This window comes from Panthera onca, chromosome D1, assembly GCF_046562875.1.
Source record: "Panthera onca isolate mPanOnc1 chromosome D1, mPanOnc1 haplotype 2, whole genome shotgun sequence".
Classification (NCBI taxonomy): domain Eukaryota; kingdom Metazoa; phylum Chordata; class Mammalia; order Carnivora; family Felidae; genus Panthera; species Panthera onca.
The window spans coordinates 30,012,628-30,030,501 of record NC_138348.1 but is presented as its reverse complement, the minus strand read 5'-3'; the positions used below and the strand labels follow the sequence as shown (position 1 = coordinate 30,030,501).

Genomic DNA, 17,874 nt, shown 5'->3' with positions numbered 1-17,874 from the left:
TAGAATCTCTATATAATATTAAATGAAAGAAATATGGTCAAATATAGTTATTCATTCATTCACAAAAAAATGGTAATCAAATATAATTAATAATAAATAAAAAGATAGATGACTGAATGAATAAATGAATGAATTCAATAAGCACTAATTTAGGGCCTATTGTGGGCCTTGTATCATGTGGTGAATAAAATGGCTTAATATTTGATTGACAAGAACATGCTGTCCCATGACCCGACCATAGCAGAAAGCACATATATGGATGAAGAACACATTGTTCCTGTTCTCTGTCTCATGGGTAGAAACATAAGCAGATAACCACAACACAGAGTGGTAGGAGCTATGTTGGGGAGAAGCCCACGGTGATCAAAGCAATGGAGAATGTAGAGAAACAAGCTACAACTAATTAAGGGGTGGGAAGGGAAGTGTCAAGTTTAGGGTCAACATCTAGAAATGAAATCCAAACTCATTCCCAGAAGACCTTTATAATTTTAAAGCAGATGGAAGGTGTTAGGGAGTGGCAGGGATTTAAGAGTGGGAATTGGAGAGACTGTTGATAACAGACAGAGCTAGAAAAATAATACACAGGAACAAATCATAAAGACCCTTAAACACTGTATGAAGGTGCTTGAATGAGTCCAGGGATCATAACTTACTAACAATTTACTCATTAAAATTATCTAAAAATATAAAGTTTATAGGGGTGCCTGGGTGGCTCAGTCGGTTGAGCGACTGACTTTGGCTCAGGTCACGATCTTGCAGTTTGTGAGTTCGAGCCCCACGTCGGGCTCTGTGCTGACAGCTTGGAGCCTGGAGCCTGCTTCCGATTCTGTGTCTCCTTCTCTCTCTGCCCCTCCCCCACTTGTGCTCTGTCTCTCTCTACCAAAAATACATAAAATATAAAAAAAATTAAAAATATAAAGTTTATTACATAGCTTCACATTGAGCCTTTCTTCTTACAATTCCTTAAAAAAACACTATAAAATTTTCCTTGTTTAACTTACTATTCTGAGAGATGAAATTCACCTTGAAATCATAATGGTTTTAATTTATGTGAGTTTGACAGCCACTATTCAAGATGAATTGACAAGATCTTGTTACTCATCAAGAATAATGACGGACTCAGTAATAAACAAATGATATTTGACCTTCCTTTGGCTTTGTAAATGAAGGAACTAGCAACAACAAATTCCTCTCAAAACTGTCTAGAATGATTTATTAAGTAACTAAAGGACAGCACGCTACTAGGATAGGATTTGGTTAAAAGGAATCTGTATTCATCGTGCTAGCTTGATTTTGTGTGTAGACACTAAACAGCCCAACTATCTTTCCTTTCAAGTGAATGCAAGTAATGAACCCCTATAGGTCACTAGCATTTATTTCTTCTGAAGGAAAAAATACTTAGCTTGGATGTATTAAAAGTAGCACAGCAGGACTTCTACTTTGCACAACTCTGGGTTGCCATTTATATAGAATACAATGTGAAAAGCGCCCTCTGGAGCTGGGCAATGCATCTGCCCCTTAAGGTTAGCCCAAACTCTTTCCATTTGAACCTTTTGTTAACCAGTACTTACATACAGCTCTGAGGGCAAACAAGGCTATTGAGGATCCTGTAGAAAACTTTCTGAGTCGACCAAGAAAAATTAATGTGTGTTTAGCAGAGTGTTAGTGTCAAGTGTATGCCAGTGTATTTTAATTATTTGGGAATAATTAATTTATGCAGTGAACAGAGTGAATACTTGATTAATTAGGGCATGCTGTTCCATGAATATAACAGAGGGTTTCATATACTTTCACTGGAATAGCCCACATTAACAAATCTCTCAAATTATGTTTGGATTACCTGATTGAACTACTCATTTTAAAACATTAATGTGAAAAGATAAAATCTGTATATAGTCTTGAGACACACTGAAGGATATAGTGTAGGAAGATAAATGCAGGAAGGGACAAAAATTATTTGTTAACTTTGGATGTTTAAAAAAAAGTCATATACTACTTTAAGGGCATTACCCTCACATTTTACATCTAGCTGAATGAGCTAATTATGAAGTGTATGCGTCAAAGATTTCAATTTCAGGCTTGACTTTACTTTGAAGATTAATTTTTTACTTTATCATCTTTACAGGCAGTTCAGTGGACAGCCGAACTGAATGTTACTCATTGTTCAGCGGTGTATGAAGTATATTTAATCAATGTGAAGGAAGTAATATTAAATGATTATCAGCAGCCTCAAATATTCTAAACATCTGAAAAGAAAGGTCAAGAGGTAAAATCACTGCTAATAATATGAGAAACAATGTGTTTAGCTCATTCTTTACATCGCAGCTTTGCACTGGTCTGAGATTTCTTTTGTCATAAAACATAATGAAAATACAGCAGGTGATTTTTCTCCAATGTTGGAGAAATATTGGCTGTATGAGATTTTATTCCAATCTTTTAACATAAGCTAAATTGCAGATCAATGTTTTTCTAGGATGATAAGCTTTTAAAATGGTATTCTAAGGCAGAGATATAAATTATATGAAGCTATATTTTGAGAACTGTATTTGTATGTTAAATATGCCAGAAATCTTAATGTAAATAATAATGTACAATAATTTAAAAAGGAATTACACAATTCTGTTTAAGAAGCCATTTATGAACTCAGTTATTTTGAGATACATTAATAAAACAAAAGTGCTAATTCAAAATGGACATTGATTCTACAACTTTTTTTGATCAGGATTACTCATTTCTGATTCTTTTCTCCTGTGCTTAGCCTAAATCAGTAGGGTTAAATTCCCAACAAATTTTAACTAATTCTTAGTCTCTATTTTCATCTCCAAATATCAACATGAGAACCCTTTTTAAAAATAAACATGGGGCGCCTGTATGGCTCAGTTGGTTGAGCATCTGACTTCAGCTCAAGTCATGATCTCACAGTTCATGAGTTCAAGCCCCTCATGGGCTCTTTGTTGTCCAGGGCAGGGCCAGCCTCAGATCCTCTGTTCCCTTCTCTCTCTGCCCCTCCCCCACTCATTCTCTCTCTCTTTCTCTCTCTCTCACACACAAAAATAAATATTTTTAAAAACTGCTTTAAAAATTAATGTCTGTAAAAGTTAAATCTTTATTTATAAATGTATACGAAATAATAAAAAGATACGACCCAGATTGCTTTTTATAAATAAACAAACAAGCAAACACAGAATTCTCTCAGAAAAGCATACACAATGAAGACAAAAATTTGTAGAAATTAGAAACAAGAAGTATGAATAAGTTGTTCTTACAGAATTTTCCGTCCAGGTGAGACATCTGGACTGGTTAGAACAATGGCTCTGTTTTTATTCTTGTCTCCATTCCGCAAAACTCTCAGCCTCACAGGGACAGGTGGCCCTGGGCTCTTACAGATGGATTTCTTCATGGGAGGACTGTTTGGAATCAGCAATCCTTCTATTGGCCAATCAAACTCCTTCAGAAAAAAAATGACAAAGAATGTGATAATAAGAAGAGTCATTTCTAGATATAAAAAAAATTTAAACACACAACTTATACCTTTAATTTTTTTGTTCATTCATCAGAAAATGTATTGGCCACCTAAGATGTTTCAGACAATTCCAAGTGATGTTTTACTTAATTAAAGAGGAAAAATTTTAAGATGAGCCGTTTAAAAATGTGTGTACAACCTGTGTTGTGTTACAGCATAGAAGACTTAGTTCTTCTCGGAGAAACATCATTCTCAAAAGATAAAACTGAATTAACTGGATGCTTTTTGCTTGTGTGTGAAGTATCTTTAATCGATGTGAAGAATGTGTGAAAAGTGGTTTTACAATAGTCTGAGATAGTATCATCTTAAGCTAGATCTATTTGGCAAAAAGAACATATTTGAGGAGCTCTCCAAAAACCAGAATGAGAGGACAAAAGAACTTGGACAAATTTCAGATGTTTCAGTTGCCAAACTCACTTACTTTGTATCATTCATTCATTTATTTATTAATTCATGCATTTTCTAAATATTGATTGATGGTTTGCTATATTCCAGGCACAGTAGTAGGCACTGGAAATAAAACTGCACAAGACAGAATACTCTTCCTCAAGGAATTTCCAGCATGGCCTCAAAAACTTACCTAGAAATAAACTGGCAATTACAATAGTGTGTGTACAACCGCAACAGAGAACTGGGTGTGATGGGACCACACAGGAGGAGAACCTACCTTAAAAATGCAGTGTAGCAGATCTGAAGTTACAGTTGGAGTTAGTGCAGTAAAGGATGGGTAAAAAGAGCATAGTGTAGGTAAGAGACTTAAGGATTAACAGAACATGCTATTTGGGTGGTAAAAAGAGGCAAGGATTGCTCCCAGGTTTGTAGTTTGAGCAACTGGGTGGATGGTATGGCTAGTCACAAAAATAAACTTTTGTGGAAGAAGAGTAAATAGGGGGACAGATGATCAGAGATGATGTTGTTAGGCAAGGTCTAAATTCTTTCGTTTTTTTCCCTATCTGCATAAATAATTGTCCTGGCAGCAATTAATCCCCCATTAATCTGCAATGGCCATCCTGTAAAATACCTCAATTCCATTTAAGTGTGCATCTGTTTCTATGTGTTCTATTCTCTTCAATTGTTGATTTCCCTATCCTTATACAGGACTCTACTGCCTTGATTACAACAGCTTTGTATTTGATAAGTTTTGATATTTGACAGGGCAACTACCCTCACCTTGTTATTATTCTTTGGAAACTGGCTTCTGTTGGCCCTTTAATATTTCATATGTATTTATGAACCAGCTTGCTTAGTTTTCTAAAAGTCTGTGTGGGATATTAATGCTCTGCATAACTTCCTATCAGTCCCATTTTGGTAAGATTTTTTTTGTGAATGTCCATTGAGTCATATAAAAATCTTTTTATCTGCATTTGTTGAGATGTGTTTGTATGATTATTTATCCTTTCATCGGCTCTGTGTTAATTACATTAATTAATTTAAAAAATTTTTCTTTAATATTTAATTTTTGAGAGAGAAAGAGAGCATGAGTGGGGGAAGGGAAGAGAGAGACACAGAATCCGAAGCAGGCCCCACGCTCACATGCTGTCAGCACAGAGCCCGACACAGGGCTTGAACTCACAAACTGGGAGATCATGACCTGAACTGAAGTCAGCGGCTTAACTGACTGAGCCACCGAGCCATCCCTAATTTTTTGAAATTTTAAACTAATATTGCATTCGTGGATCAATCTAAATTGGTCACAGTGTCTTATCTTTTTTACAGATTGCTAAATTCAATTTGCTAGTATTTACGTTAGGATTTTTGCATGTATGTTCATAAATGAAATTAATGTGTAGATTTCTTATACTAACTTTGTCGAGTTTTGGTATTAAGTTTGTCCCAACCTCATGAAATGAGTTAGACAGTGTCGCTTCTTTTTTATCTGCCAACAAATCTATTTGGTATTGGTGTTCTCTTGGTGGGGAGATTTTAACTATTGATTCTATTTCTTCCACAATTGTTGGATTATTCAGGCTTTTTGCTTCTTCTTGACTCCACTCTAAGTTACTTCTGTGCAGGACGTTGACCATTCTGTTTATCTAAGTTATAATATTTATTAGCATAAAGTTACTTATACTATCCTCTTATTATCTCCTTAATCTCTCAGTATCTGTATTTACATCTTTCCTTTATTTCTAATATTATGTACCTTTACTATTTTTTCTTAATCAGTTTGGCCAGGTATATCAAAGCAGCAAATTTTTGACTTTGTTGATTTGTTTTGTAGGTATCGTATCAATTTCTGCTCTTATAACTTTCTATGCCTTTCCTTCTAATTCTTTGAGTTTGTTTTGCTATTATATTCCTGACTTTTCAAATTGGAAGCTTATCTCATTAATTTTTAGCCTCTCTTCTTTTTCAATTTAAGTATTTAAGGTTGTACATTTCCTTCAAGTACACTTCGGCTACATCTCACACATTTTGTTTTGGTTCTTAAATACAGTATTTCTTTTTTAATTTTTCATCATGATTTCTTCTTTATCCCATGAGTTAATTAAAATGTCTATCTAAATTTCCCAATATTGGGCCTTTTCTAATTATTTATTTATTTATTTTTAACTTAATCCGTCAGCAAAACCTGCTTCTACTTTCAAATATATCTAGGACTGTTCTACTCTTAAACACCTCCACTCCCACAGTGCTGGTCCACTAGTTTCTCTTACCTACAAATTGCAAAACTCTTCTGCTTATTCTTGCTTCCATCTTATCCCCCTTTTGTTCCATTATTATAATGATCCTGTTATACTTAAGTCAGAGCACATCACTCCTCTAACTCCTCTGTTCCACACCCTCCCATCTCAGTAAGAGTCAAAGATTTTCAAATGGCTTACGAGGCTCTGCATGATCTCTACCCCATCTGACCTTATCTCCCACTGCTCTCCTGCTCACAAATACTGCTGCCATATTTACCTCATTGTTCCTGAAAGACACCATTGCAGGCTCTTTGCATTTCTTGGCATGTTCTTGCCCTAGGGAGCTGTTTGTTCTTCAGGTCTTTACTCAAGTATCACCTCAATAAAAGCTTCTCAAGGCAATCAGAAATTTCCAAACCCTGTCCTGCCTCACCTTCCCCCCCCCCCCCCCCCCCGCCCCACCAACATTCTCTATCCCCTATTCTTGCTTCTATTTTCTTCTTAGTTCTTATCACTAACATTCAGAAGAGCATCTCGTGAAGTGGCTAAGAGCTTGGGCTCTGGAGTCAGACTTCCTGAATTTGAATTTTTGAGCCATCATTCTCGCTGTGTGAACTTGGGGCAAACCTTTGACCCAAATGAGATGGAAGTTAATGGATCAATTCTTTCCTTTTTCTCCTGCAGGAGAGACTCTCCTAAAATCACTGTTTAAATGGCTTATTGAAAGACAGCTTGAAAGCACATCACTTATTGGCTCTCCTTCCTTCCCTGCTTGTCCCTGGGATCGCACATCCTAACGAGATAGTAGCATAGAAGCCATTTGCCTCAGATTCTGCTTTCTGAGGAACCCAAGCAATGAGACCATAATCCGCATGAACTATTAATGGAAGAAGTTTCCTAAAGGGGATATGGGTACCAATACCCAAAGGATGGAGAAGTCATGATAGGCAGGCAGAAAGCTCAAACAATCACAACAGATGTGGCCTTAGAATCCTAGCAGTGTCTAAGATCCAGGTGTGCTGGGGAGACATGCTGGCATGTGAGAATAATACAGACCAAAATGCATGGCCTTTAGTTCATGGAAAAGAGACCACTTTTTAAAAGCTAGTATAATAAGGAAAATTTACTAATTTATATTCTCTTGAAAAATATTTAGAATCTTGCAAATATATTGAACAAACACATAGTTCAAAAATGTGCTTTAAATGTTATAAACAAAATCTGAAGGTTGTGAAAATTAAATATTCTGAAACAGTATCTTATTATAATGCTCTAATTTGTGAAATGAGTGAATAAATAAAATGAATTGCATTTAATTAGGATAAACACAGTGTAAATAAATGTTCAAAGTCTCATGAGTAGAGTGCTTTTCAGTTTAGTCTTTTTTCCATTATATTGTAATATAATATTTTGTTTAGTAAATATGTTTATAATGATGGCATACAATGAGGCTAACTCATCACCCCTCTAAACAAACAAACTTTGAATTAATAAAGTTTTTCTGTATTCCTGACCTTCATTGAGGGCATTTTATCTCCATGGAATTTAAAAGCAAAGGACAGACTGTAAGGTATATATAAAGATATGTACCTATCATCAATGGAGGAACATGGGGCTGTTCTCCCTTACTACAGTTACTGAAAAGAAATATGTTATGACAAACTCATTGTGTAGTTTCATTTGAGGCATTCCTATTATATAAATTTTCACTTAATGTGAGGGATGGTGAGAGTGAAGTTACATAATTTCTTTAAGAAGTAAATTCAGGACTGGGGCACCTGGTAGCTCAGATGGTTGAGTGTCCAACTCTTGATTTTGGCTCAGGTCATGATCTCAGGGCTGGTCATGAGATTGTGCCCCTCAATGGGCTCCCTTCTGGGTGTGGAGCCTGCTTAAAATTCTCTTTCTCCCTCCCTCTGCCCCTCCCCTGCTTGTGTGCGCAGGTACACATGTGAGCACTCTCTCACTCTCTCTCTAAAAGTGAAAAAAAAGAAAGAAGTTCAGAACTTACCTGTAATTATTTTACAACAAAGATCTTAGGCAATTCAGAGCAAATCAACATTTACACGAGTTTTAGACATAAATGATCATGAAATGGGAGAGATGAGGGAGAATAATCTTCTCATTACTGTCACATTGACTGGAAGTCCTAGCCACAGCAATTAGACAACAAAAAGAAATAAAAGTCATCCAAATCAGTAAGGAAGAAGTAAAATTTCCACTATTTGCAGGTGACATGATACTATAGATAGAAAACCTGAAATATTCCACCAAAAAAACCCGCTAGAACTGATAAACAAATTCAGTAAAGTCAGAGGGTACAAAATCAATGTACAGAAATCAGTTGTATTTCTATACACCAATAATGAAGCAGCAGAGAGAGAAATTTTTTAAAAAATGATTCTATTTACAATTGCACCAAAATAATAAGATACCTAGGAATAAACCTAACCAAATGGGTGAAAGACCTGTACTCTGAAATCTATAAAAAAGTAATGAAAGAAATTGAATATGACACAGAGAAATGGAAAGACATCCCATGCTCATGGATTGGAAGAACAAATATTGCTAAAATGTCTATACTACCTAAAGCAATCTGCACATGTAATGCAATCCCTACCAAAATACCAATAGCATTTTTCACAGAACTAGAAAAAAATATTCCTAAAATTTGTATGGAACCACAAAATATCCCAAATAGCCAAAGCAATCTTTAAAAAGAAAAGCAAAGCTGGAGGTATACGATTCCAAGCTTCAAGTTATGTTACAAAGCTGTAGTGATCAAAAGAGTATGGTACTGGCACAAAGATAGACACATAGATCAATGGAATAGAATAGAAAACCCAGAAATAAACCCTCAATTATATGGTCAATTAATCCTCAACAAAGCAGGAAAAAGTATCCAAAGGGACAACAACTGTCTCTTTAACACATGGTGTTGGAAAACCTGCACGGCAACATGCAAAAGAATGAAACTGGACCACTTTCTTATACCATACATAAAAATGAAGCCAAAATGGATTAAAGACATAAATGTGAGACCTGAAACCATAGAAACCCTAGAAGAGAACACAGGCAGTAACTTCTCTGACATTGGCTATAGCAATTTTTTTTCTCAAAATGCCTCCTGAGGCAAGAGAAACAAAAGCAAAAATAAATTATTGGGACTACATCAAATAAAAAGCTTCTGCACAGTGAAAAAAAAAATCAACAAAACTGAAAGGCAACCTATGGAATGGGAGAAGATATTTGTAAATGACATATCAATAAAGGGTTAGTATCCAAAATATATAAAGAACTTCTAAAACTTAACACCCTAAAAACCAAATAATCCAATTCAAAAGTCGGCAGAAGACATAAACAGACATTTCTCCAAAGAAGACGTACAGATGGCCAACAGACACGTGAAAAGATGATCATCATCACTTATCATTAGGGAAATGCAAATCAAAACTGCAATGAGACATCACCTTATGCCTGTCAAAACAGCTAAAATCAACAACACAAGAAACAACAGGTGTTGGCAAGGATGTGGAGAGAGAAAGAATCCTCTTGCACTGTTGGTAGGAATACAAACTGGTGCAGTCACCCTGGGAAACAGGATGGAGATTCCTCAGAAAGTTGAAAATAGAACTACCCTACACTCCTGCAATCACAGTACTGGGTATTTACCCAAAGAATACAAAAAAACAAACAAACAAACAAACAAAAAAACCCAACAGTTCCAAGGGATACATGCACCCTTATGTTTATAGCAGCATTATTTAAAATAGCCAAGATATGGAAGCAGGCCAAGCATCCATCGATTGATGAGTGGATAAAAAAGATGTTGGGAAGAAAAAGATGTGGTGTGTGTGTGTGTGTGTGTGTGTGTGTGTGTGTGTGTGTGTATACATATATATATATACATATACACACACACATATATGTATATATAATGGAATATTATTCACCCATAAAAAATAATGAAATCTTGCCATTTGCAACCACATGGGTGGAGCTAGAGAGTATAATGCTAAGCTAAATAAGTCAGTCAGAGAAAGACAAATACCATATGATTTCATTCATGTAGAATTTAAGAAACAAAACAAATGAGAGAGAGAGAGAAATCAAGAGACAGACTCTTGGGGCGCCTGGGTGTCTCAGTCGGTTAAGCATCCGACTTCAGCTCAGGTCGCGATCTCGCGGTCCATGAGTTCAAGCCCCACGTTGGGCTCTGGGCTGATGGCTCAGAGCCTGGAGCCTGCTTCCGATTCTGTGTCTCCCTCTCTCTCTGCCCCTCCCCTGTTCGTGCTCTGTCTCTCTCTGTCTCAAACATAAATAAACGTTAAAAAAAAAAGTTAAAAAAAAAGGGACAGACTCTTAATGATAGAAAACAAACAGATGGTCAGCAGAGCGGGGGGGGGGGGGGGTGGTAATAGGTGATGGGGATTAAGGAGTGCACTTGTCATGATGAACGCAGGGTGATGTGTAAAATTGCTGAATCACTATGTTGTACACCTGACACTAATATTACACTGTATGTTAACTAACTGGAATTAAACTAAAAGTTTAAAAAAGTTCCTAAGCTCCTAAATTGCTACAGACAGCAACTGTAGCCCCACAGTACCAACCAATTGCTGACTTCAGACAGCTTCCTTTGCTTTCCAGTTAAATGAAGTAAGCCCAAGGGTCTTCTCTATAATATGAGACACCATGGAACACAACCCAAAGAAACGTAATATTATCTTGAAGACAACAAAACATGTATAATTAACTAATAAGCATGGAGAGCTATTTCCTCCCCAACATTTTCTCCATTGGAATTCTTATGTTCCCATTCATTTCTTTATTGGTCTTCTCTGTGTTCACAATATTCCATGCTGTTGCTGCATTGTCAGGAGATGGGTCTCGGTGCTCACTTATGCTGATAATTCTGCTTTTTCTCTTTCACCTCTCTCTCATGAAAAGAGAGAGGCTGTGCTTCTTTGGAAAGTCCAACTCTTAACTAGTTACCTAAATTTCTTAATCATACTGGTCCTCCTTCATCTATGTGTCATTAATAATAAACTAATGGGGGGGTGCCTGGGTGGCTTAGTCAGTTAAGTGTCCAACTGTGGCTCAGGTCATGATCTCGCGGTTCGTGAGTTCAAGCCCCGCATCGGGCTCTGTGCTGACGGCGCAGAGCCTGAAGCCTGCTTCGGATTCTGTGTCTCCCTCTCTCTCTGCCCCTCCCCCGCTCTCTCTCTCTCTCTCTCTCTCTCTCTCTCTCTTCTCTCTCTCTCTCTCTCCCTCTCTCTCTCTCAAAAATGAATAAATCTTAAAAAAATTTAATAAAAAAAATAATAAACTAATGGATTCTTCAATTCCCTGGCTTGGGCCTTCTTACACTTCCCCTTTTTAATGTCTTAAAAAATTAATAAAATGTTTACTTTTCACTATTTTGTTTAAAATGGGCTCTCCTAATAGTTACATTTTAATTTAATAATTTGGGAATCTAAAAATCACTATCCAGTGGCCCATTCCAAAATCTTAAGTCTCTTTAATCTCACTTTTCCAGCAATTTCATCCTTGAATATGAAAATCCATTGCTCCTTACCTTTAAGTGTTTAAAAATACAACTTCTCAATTTACAACTTTTTTCCCAAGGAATAAGAAAATAGCTTGAGTTCCGATAAATTATTCCAGCGAATTTAGTCACAGAATAAACAAAAAGAATTCATTAACTTTATAATTTTATAAGGTTTTAACATATCTTAAGAATACTGATATCCTGAGGTGCATGGGTGGCTCAGTCGGTTAAGTGTCTGACTTCAGCTGAGATCATGATCTCACAGTTCATGAGTTTGTGAGTTCGAACTCCTCCATATAAAACAGATTATATTTAATTTGAGTAAGAACTTTTTAAGTTCCCTGCCTGGTAAGTGTTTTCTTCTCTTTCTCAAACATTGCAAGAACTAAGAGTACTCTTAGGCTGAGTCATTTTGAAATACACGGTCAATTTGTCTTATTTTAGCTAATTTAATGCCTTAGTCCTTTCCTTTTGGTTTATCAGTGAGGACCAGAGTTTTGTTGGGGTACAGTCTTATCTCTCCACCCAAATGCTATTATTCTATTTGAATGGCTAGAGAACTTTGCAGTTGTCCATTTTTATTCCTAAGACCATGTAGCTGTCAAATCTCAGACCATTCACAAAAATGCATTTTGTAATGGTAAATTTTAAAGGAACGGGGTTAACTTAGGTTTCCTAATATAATTACCATGCATCATTTAAATCAATTAATTAATTAACTGAATTATTTTACTTATATACTGAAGTTAAAGATGTAGGCACAATAGCTGTGAAATTTGAAATTATTATAATTTTCTCTCTTTTCCTACAAAAGAACACTTCCTTGTGAGGCATCTCTGTTCACCTCCCACCCCACTGGGTGGTAGGAAGCTTGATATTCCAATTAGAGGTGTTCCAATTTCTGCCAGTTTAAAACAGCTTTTTTGGTTTTTGTTTTTAGCTGTGTCCTTTCTATACGTATTCAACCAAACTGAAGTTTCAAATTTTTACCAGAACTGTTGTTTCCTTTCAGAGATATACCCTTCCCTTCCCCTTCCTCAGTGTTGTTTCAGGTAGATGAAAATTCTATAAACTGTATACCATTGGGATAGGGGTCCATGGTCTACAGGTGAGTACGCAGCCTTGATCCTCAGAGGCATCTGTGTATTGGCCTCTTGTGCTCTTTGGCCACTGGACAACCTGCTGGCATCTGAACACCATCAGTTGAGGGGTATGTTATCCTGTCTCCTCTCTGGGTTTTAGCCTCTGTTTTTCCTGAACCTCTGGAGAAAAATCTAGAATTGGTGAGTTGGTACAATTCGCAGTTTTTTTCCTTGGCTTATTCTGGGCCCATTGGTCTCTCTGTGCCACCTCTCTGCCCTTGGCTCCATGTTGGCTCTCACTAGTGCTGCAAACACGAGTCTTAGACACATAGTTTACCTAGTCACCGACTCAGGCTGCCCAACCCACAGCCTCTGGTATTTGGAAGAACTTATTTCCCACTTAACAAAACTCATATCTAGACTGCTGCTTCACTACTAAATATAAGAACGTCTAAATATAAGAATATCTTTGGGGCCTAAGTAAATGACTTCTTGGCTTCAGACTCCATCTGTCTTTTTCCTAAAGTGCTGAGACTCATTTAATCAGTGAGGAGGCATAGGAAACTGTGACTTAAGGGAAAGAGAAAACTTGATTGAAATCAGAAAGCATGACAAAACAACTAAAAAAATCAGGAGAAAATAGTTCTAAAAATCTTTAGAGTGTATCAATGACATGAGGATAAAGCAAAATATACTAGGGACCCAGAGAGGTAAACAAAATGCTGAAACTGGATTTTATTTTTAGGAAATTTGACACACCCCAATGAATTTGAGTTTCTCCTTCCATTGTCTTGCAGGGGAAGGACACAAGAGACAAATTTCAAGGCCTACCCAAAGTGGGAAGTCTAACAGAAAACTCTCTCCCCTCATAAAAGAAGAGTCACAGTAAGTTAAATATTGAAAAGGCAAACCAGAAATGATACCCTCCAGGTGGCTGCAAGTAAAATAGATTATTTCAAACATTTTCTCTGTGTAGAAGAGAAAAATAATCTTCACTGAGAATTCATACCACACAGGTTGACCCTCACTTGTAGTTTAAAATACATGAGATAAAGATGAAGAGAAAATTAATTATCTGAAAGAAAAATGCCTAAAAACACAATGCAAAAATGTACCATAAAGAGACAAAGACATGAGAAATACAAAAGAGAGATTAAGAGGCATGGAGGTCAAAATCAGAAGCTCTAGCTCACACCTAATCAGGGTTTTCTGTAAAGAATGGAATGAAGGGATATAGGACAGAGACTATTTGACAATGGGTGATAAATTTCCAGGAATGATGCACGGTACCAATCCACAGATTCAAGAACACCAAGCAGGAAAAATAAAAAGCAATCTCCCTTAGACATTTTGTGGTGAAGCTGAAAAATATCAAAGAAAAGGAAAGATACTAAAAGTAGCCAGAGAAAAGATTACCTTCAAGGGATTAACATTTAGAATGATAGATGGTTGCTCAATAACAACAATGGAAGGTAGAAGTCAGTGATGACATCTTCCATTCACTAAGTGAAAATACCTTATATAAAGAAGGGCAAAAGAAAGACATTTTCAGATAAGTAAAAACGAAAAGAGTTTGTTACCAATAACTTAAAGAAGGATATGCTAGATAGAAGAAAAGTAATCACAGGTGGAAGGACTGAGATAGAAGAAGGAATTATAACAATAAAGAGGGGGAAGGAATGGGGCTAAATCTAAATAAATATTTGCTACATATAAGAATTTAAAATTTTGGGGAAATTTTTAAAAAGATAAATTTCACGGAAGCCTGGGTGGCTCAGTCAGTTAAGCGTCCAACTTCAGCTCAGGCCATGATCTCAGGGCTCATGGGTTTGAGCCCTGCATCGGGCTCTGAGCTGTCAGCACTCTGAGCTCTCAGAACTGTGCTGACAGCTCAGAGCCTGGAGACTACTTTGGATTCTGTGTCTCCCTCTCTCTCTGCCCCTCCCCTCATGCTCTGTCTCTCAAAAATGAATAAATGTTAAAAAAAATTAAAAAAAATTTTTTTAATGTTTGTTTATTTTTGACAGAGAGAGAGACAGAGCATGAGTAGGGGAAGGGAAGAGAGAGAAGGAGACACAGAATCCAAAGCAGGCTCCAGGCTCTGAGCTGTCAGCACAGAGCCCGATGCAGGGCTCAAACTCACAGACTGTGAGGTCATGACCTGAGCCAAAGTCGGACGCTCAACCGACTGAGCCACCTAGGCTCCCCTAAAAAAAAATTTTTTAAGATAAATTTCATGGCAATAATAGCACATGTTACAAATTGTGTGACTGAAGTTAAGGTATTCTAATGTTCTCAATTATTTGGGAGAAGAGTAAATATATTTGTTTACTTTAGATTTTGATCACTTACATATGCAAGCTTAAACATTCAGAGTAATAACACAAAAGAATGGAAATGGAGTGTATAATTTCCAAACTCTACTAGGGGGAAATGTAATGAGAAAAAAAAGTCAATCTAAAAGAACATAAAAATGGAGAAAAAATGAAACATAAGAAAACCAGGACATATAGAAAGCAAATAATAATCCAAAAATATCTGTTGTGACAATAAATAGAAAAGACCAAATCCTTTAGTTTAAAGATTGTCAGATAATTGTTTTCATATTAACTGTATACCAAGGAACTTCCTAAAACAGAATATACAAATATAGAAAGTAAAAGAAATGAAAGAAGATATATTAAGCAAGTAAAAATAAAAAAATAATAATTAGCTGGGAAATTTCTATTAATATTGCATAATTGAGATGTTTACTAGAGCTAGGGAGAATCTTTACTGAATGATAAAAGTTTCAACTCATGAGAGAGAAATAATATTTCCAAATATGTGTGTTTCTAAGAACCAAATTTCACAATACATAAAGAAAAACTTGACAGACTACAAGATGAACTAAATTCATTTCAATAAAGAAAGACTCAGACACATCTTTCTAATGAATTGGTAGAACAGCAGAATTAATTGATCTCTTGCACCTAACAACTGTAATTCAAGTTTCATGGAAATTTTCAGAAAAATTGACCACATGTTGGGACTAGAAGTAAATCTTAACAACCACGTCTTATACTAAATACAACCTTATTAAGTTCGCCACTGGGAAGAACTGGCCACATGTAGGTAAGCTTGTTCCAGAGAGGATTTTCAACTCTGGAATGTTTCCACTGGCCCGGTTTATTAGTCCCTTCGTGTTTTATGGCCCACCTAAAACAAAATAGGAGACAAAAAGGAATTTAGTAAGATTAAATATGATTTTAAAATATTTATTGAGTACTTCTTACTACGTACTAGGCAAAGTTCAGTTTGAATTAACAACCCAAATCTGATCATTTGCTGTGTACAAGAGACATACAAAAACGCCATTTTTAAATGAAAGAATAATTTTTTTTAAATAAGGAAACATTGGCAGTGTTATAACTGACAGTGGAATTTGAAAAGTCAAAGTAAATAACCATTTTATAATAGCAATGACATAAATAACAAAATAATACTGACAGAAAAAATCAAGCAAAGCTTTGTAGAGACATTCAAAGAGAAACTGACATAAACACAATTATTGTGAGAGACATCATTACAAGACCAACAGATTATAAACCACCAGGTAAGTTTTTCTAGAGTAACACATAAGGACATGAAATATCTGACTGATAAAACCAATAAATGTAAGTATGACCATTTGTTTATATACATTGTAGCCTACCAACAGAAAATACCTCTTTCTCAACAATTCTTGGAACATTTGTAATATTTGCCATGTACTAACAATGTAAAAATTTTAGAGGCACCTAGGTGGCTCAGTTGGTTCAGTGTCTGAGTCTTGATTTCCACTCAGGTCATGATTTCATAGTGGGTCATGAGATCAAGGTTAACTTATGATGTTAGGTGCTTTTTTTATTAAAAGCAAAATTGAGAAGAACTAATAAATATTCAAGTCAATTATTTTAATATATATATAAAATTGTCCCACGGAAAATACATGAAAGGAAATAATATTTAAATAGAAATAAATAAATTAAAAAACAGAACATCAGTAGAATGATTCAAAAAAAAGTTTTTGAAATAAAAATAAAATAGCAAATCTCTTGCAAATAAAACTAGATTAATATAATACAATCCAAACAGGAAAACTGAACTAAATATTTAGCACAGAAAGGGCTTAAAGAATATATTATGCATGTGTAGTTTAATAAACGCAAAAATTCTGATGAAATAAATAAAATTAAAAAAAAAACTCATAGACTTGAAACAGAAAATACAGAGTATGCTCTTGCTTACATAACTCCACAGGTCATGGAACAGATCATTTTCATGCTACATAAAATATTTTAAATCATAAAGATAGAGAAAACTAGTTCATTTATTCCACGAAAGAGAGATAAGCTTCATAATAAAGTCCACCACTGGTAATTAAGAAGTAATACAGCAATTTTTCTTAAAGAGGTAAAATTCCTAAATCAATATTAGCCAATAAAATTTAACACTAGAGCAAGAGAATAATCACTATAGCTAAGTCATACCGAGTCTAGAAATAAAATGATGGACATTTATTAAAATAACAAATCACTAATTAATGAATGAGAATACAAGAAGCAGACCATCACCTACACTTTTTGAGCACATGTGATGGTCATCTGAGCTTAAAAGTTTTCTGAAATAGCCCGTCCCCATCAGAACCAACTGCAGTACTCAATCTTATGTTCAAGGGCCCAGATTTACCATAAGATTGATGGAAATTCTTGGGGCCTGATGGTGAGGGGTGGGGTGGCAGGAAAGACCTTTTCCTTACCAACATGGAACCAGGTGGAACCAAGTTGAAGGCTCTTAGAAGCCAGGGCATATAGCCCCTGTGTTATATTTCTCAGTGAAATCATATGTTTTAGTTTGATGCCCCCAGAATGTTAGTTACATACAATAAATACCCAACCACTTGAAATGAAGTCTAAGGGGAAATGGAAAGCTCATTCTTTTAGACAACATATTTGAACTATAGGAAAATGAGTAACATCGGAAGGTAGTAAACTCCTGGTGTTGCTGGTGAAAATGACAGGAACACATAATTAGTTCACATCGATTTTTATTTTTCTGAATACCTGGCAA

General features: G+C 35.7%; 1 protein-coding gene across 2 annotated transcripts in view; it reads right to left on the bottom strand.

The window, feature by feature from the left end:
* DCDC1 (doublecortin domain containing 1) overlaps positions 1-17,874 on the bottom strand; it is a 484,878-nt gene that overhangs the window by 73,895 nt on the left and 393,109 nt on the right. For both annotated transcript variants that reach the window (XM_060606272.3, XM_060606273.3), the window contains 2 exons: positions 15,858-15,981; positions 3,267-3,448 (listed from right to left, as the gene is read on the bottom strand). In XM_060606272.3, coding sequence (XP_060462255.3) covers positions 3,267-3,448; positions 15,858-15,981 — 306 coding nt within the window. The remainder of the gene's footprint in view (positions 1-3,266; positions 3,449-15,857; positions 15,982-17,874) is intronic.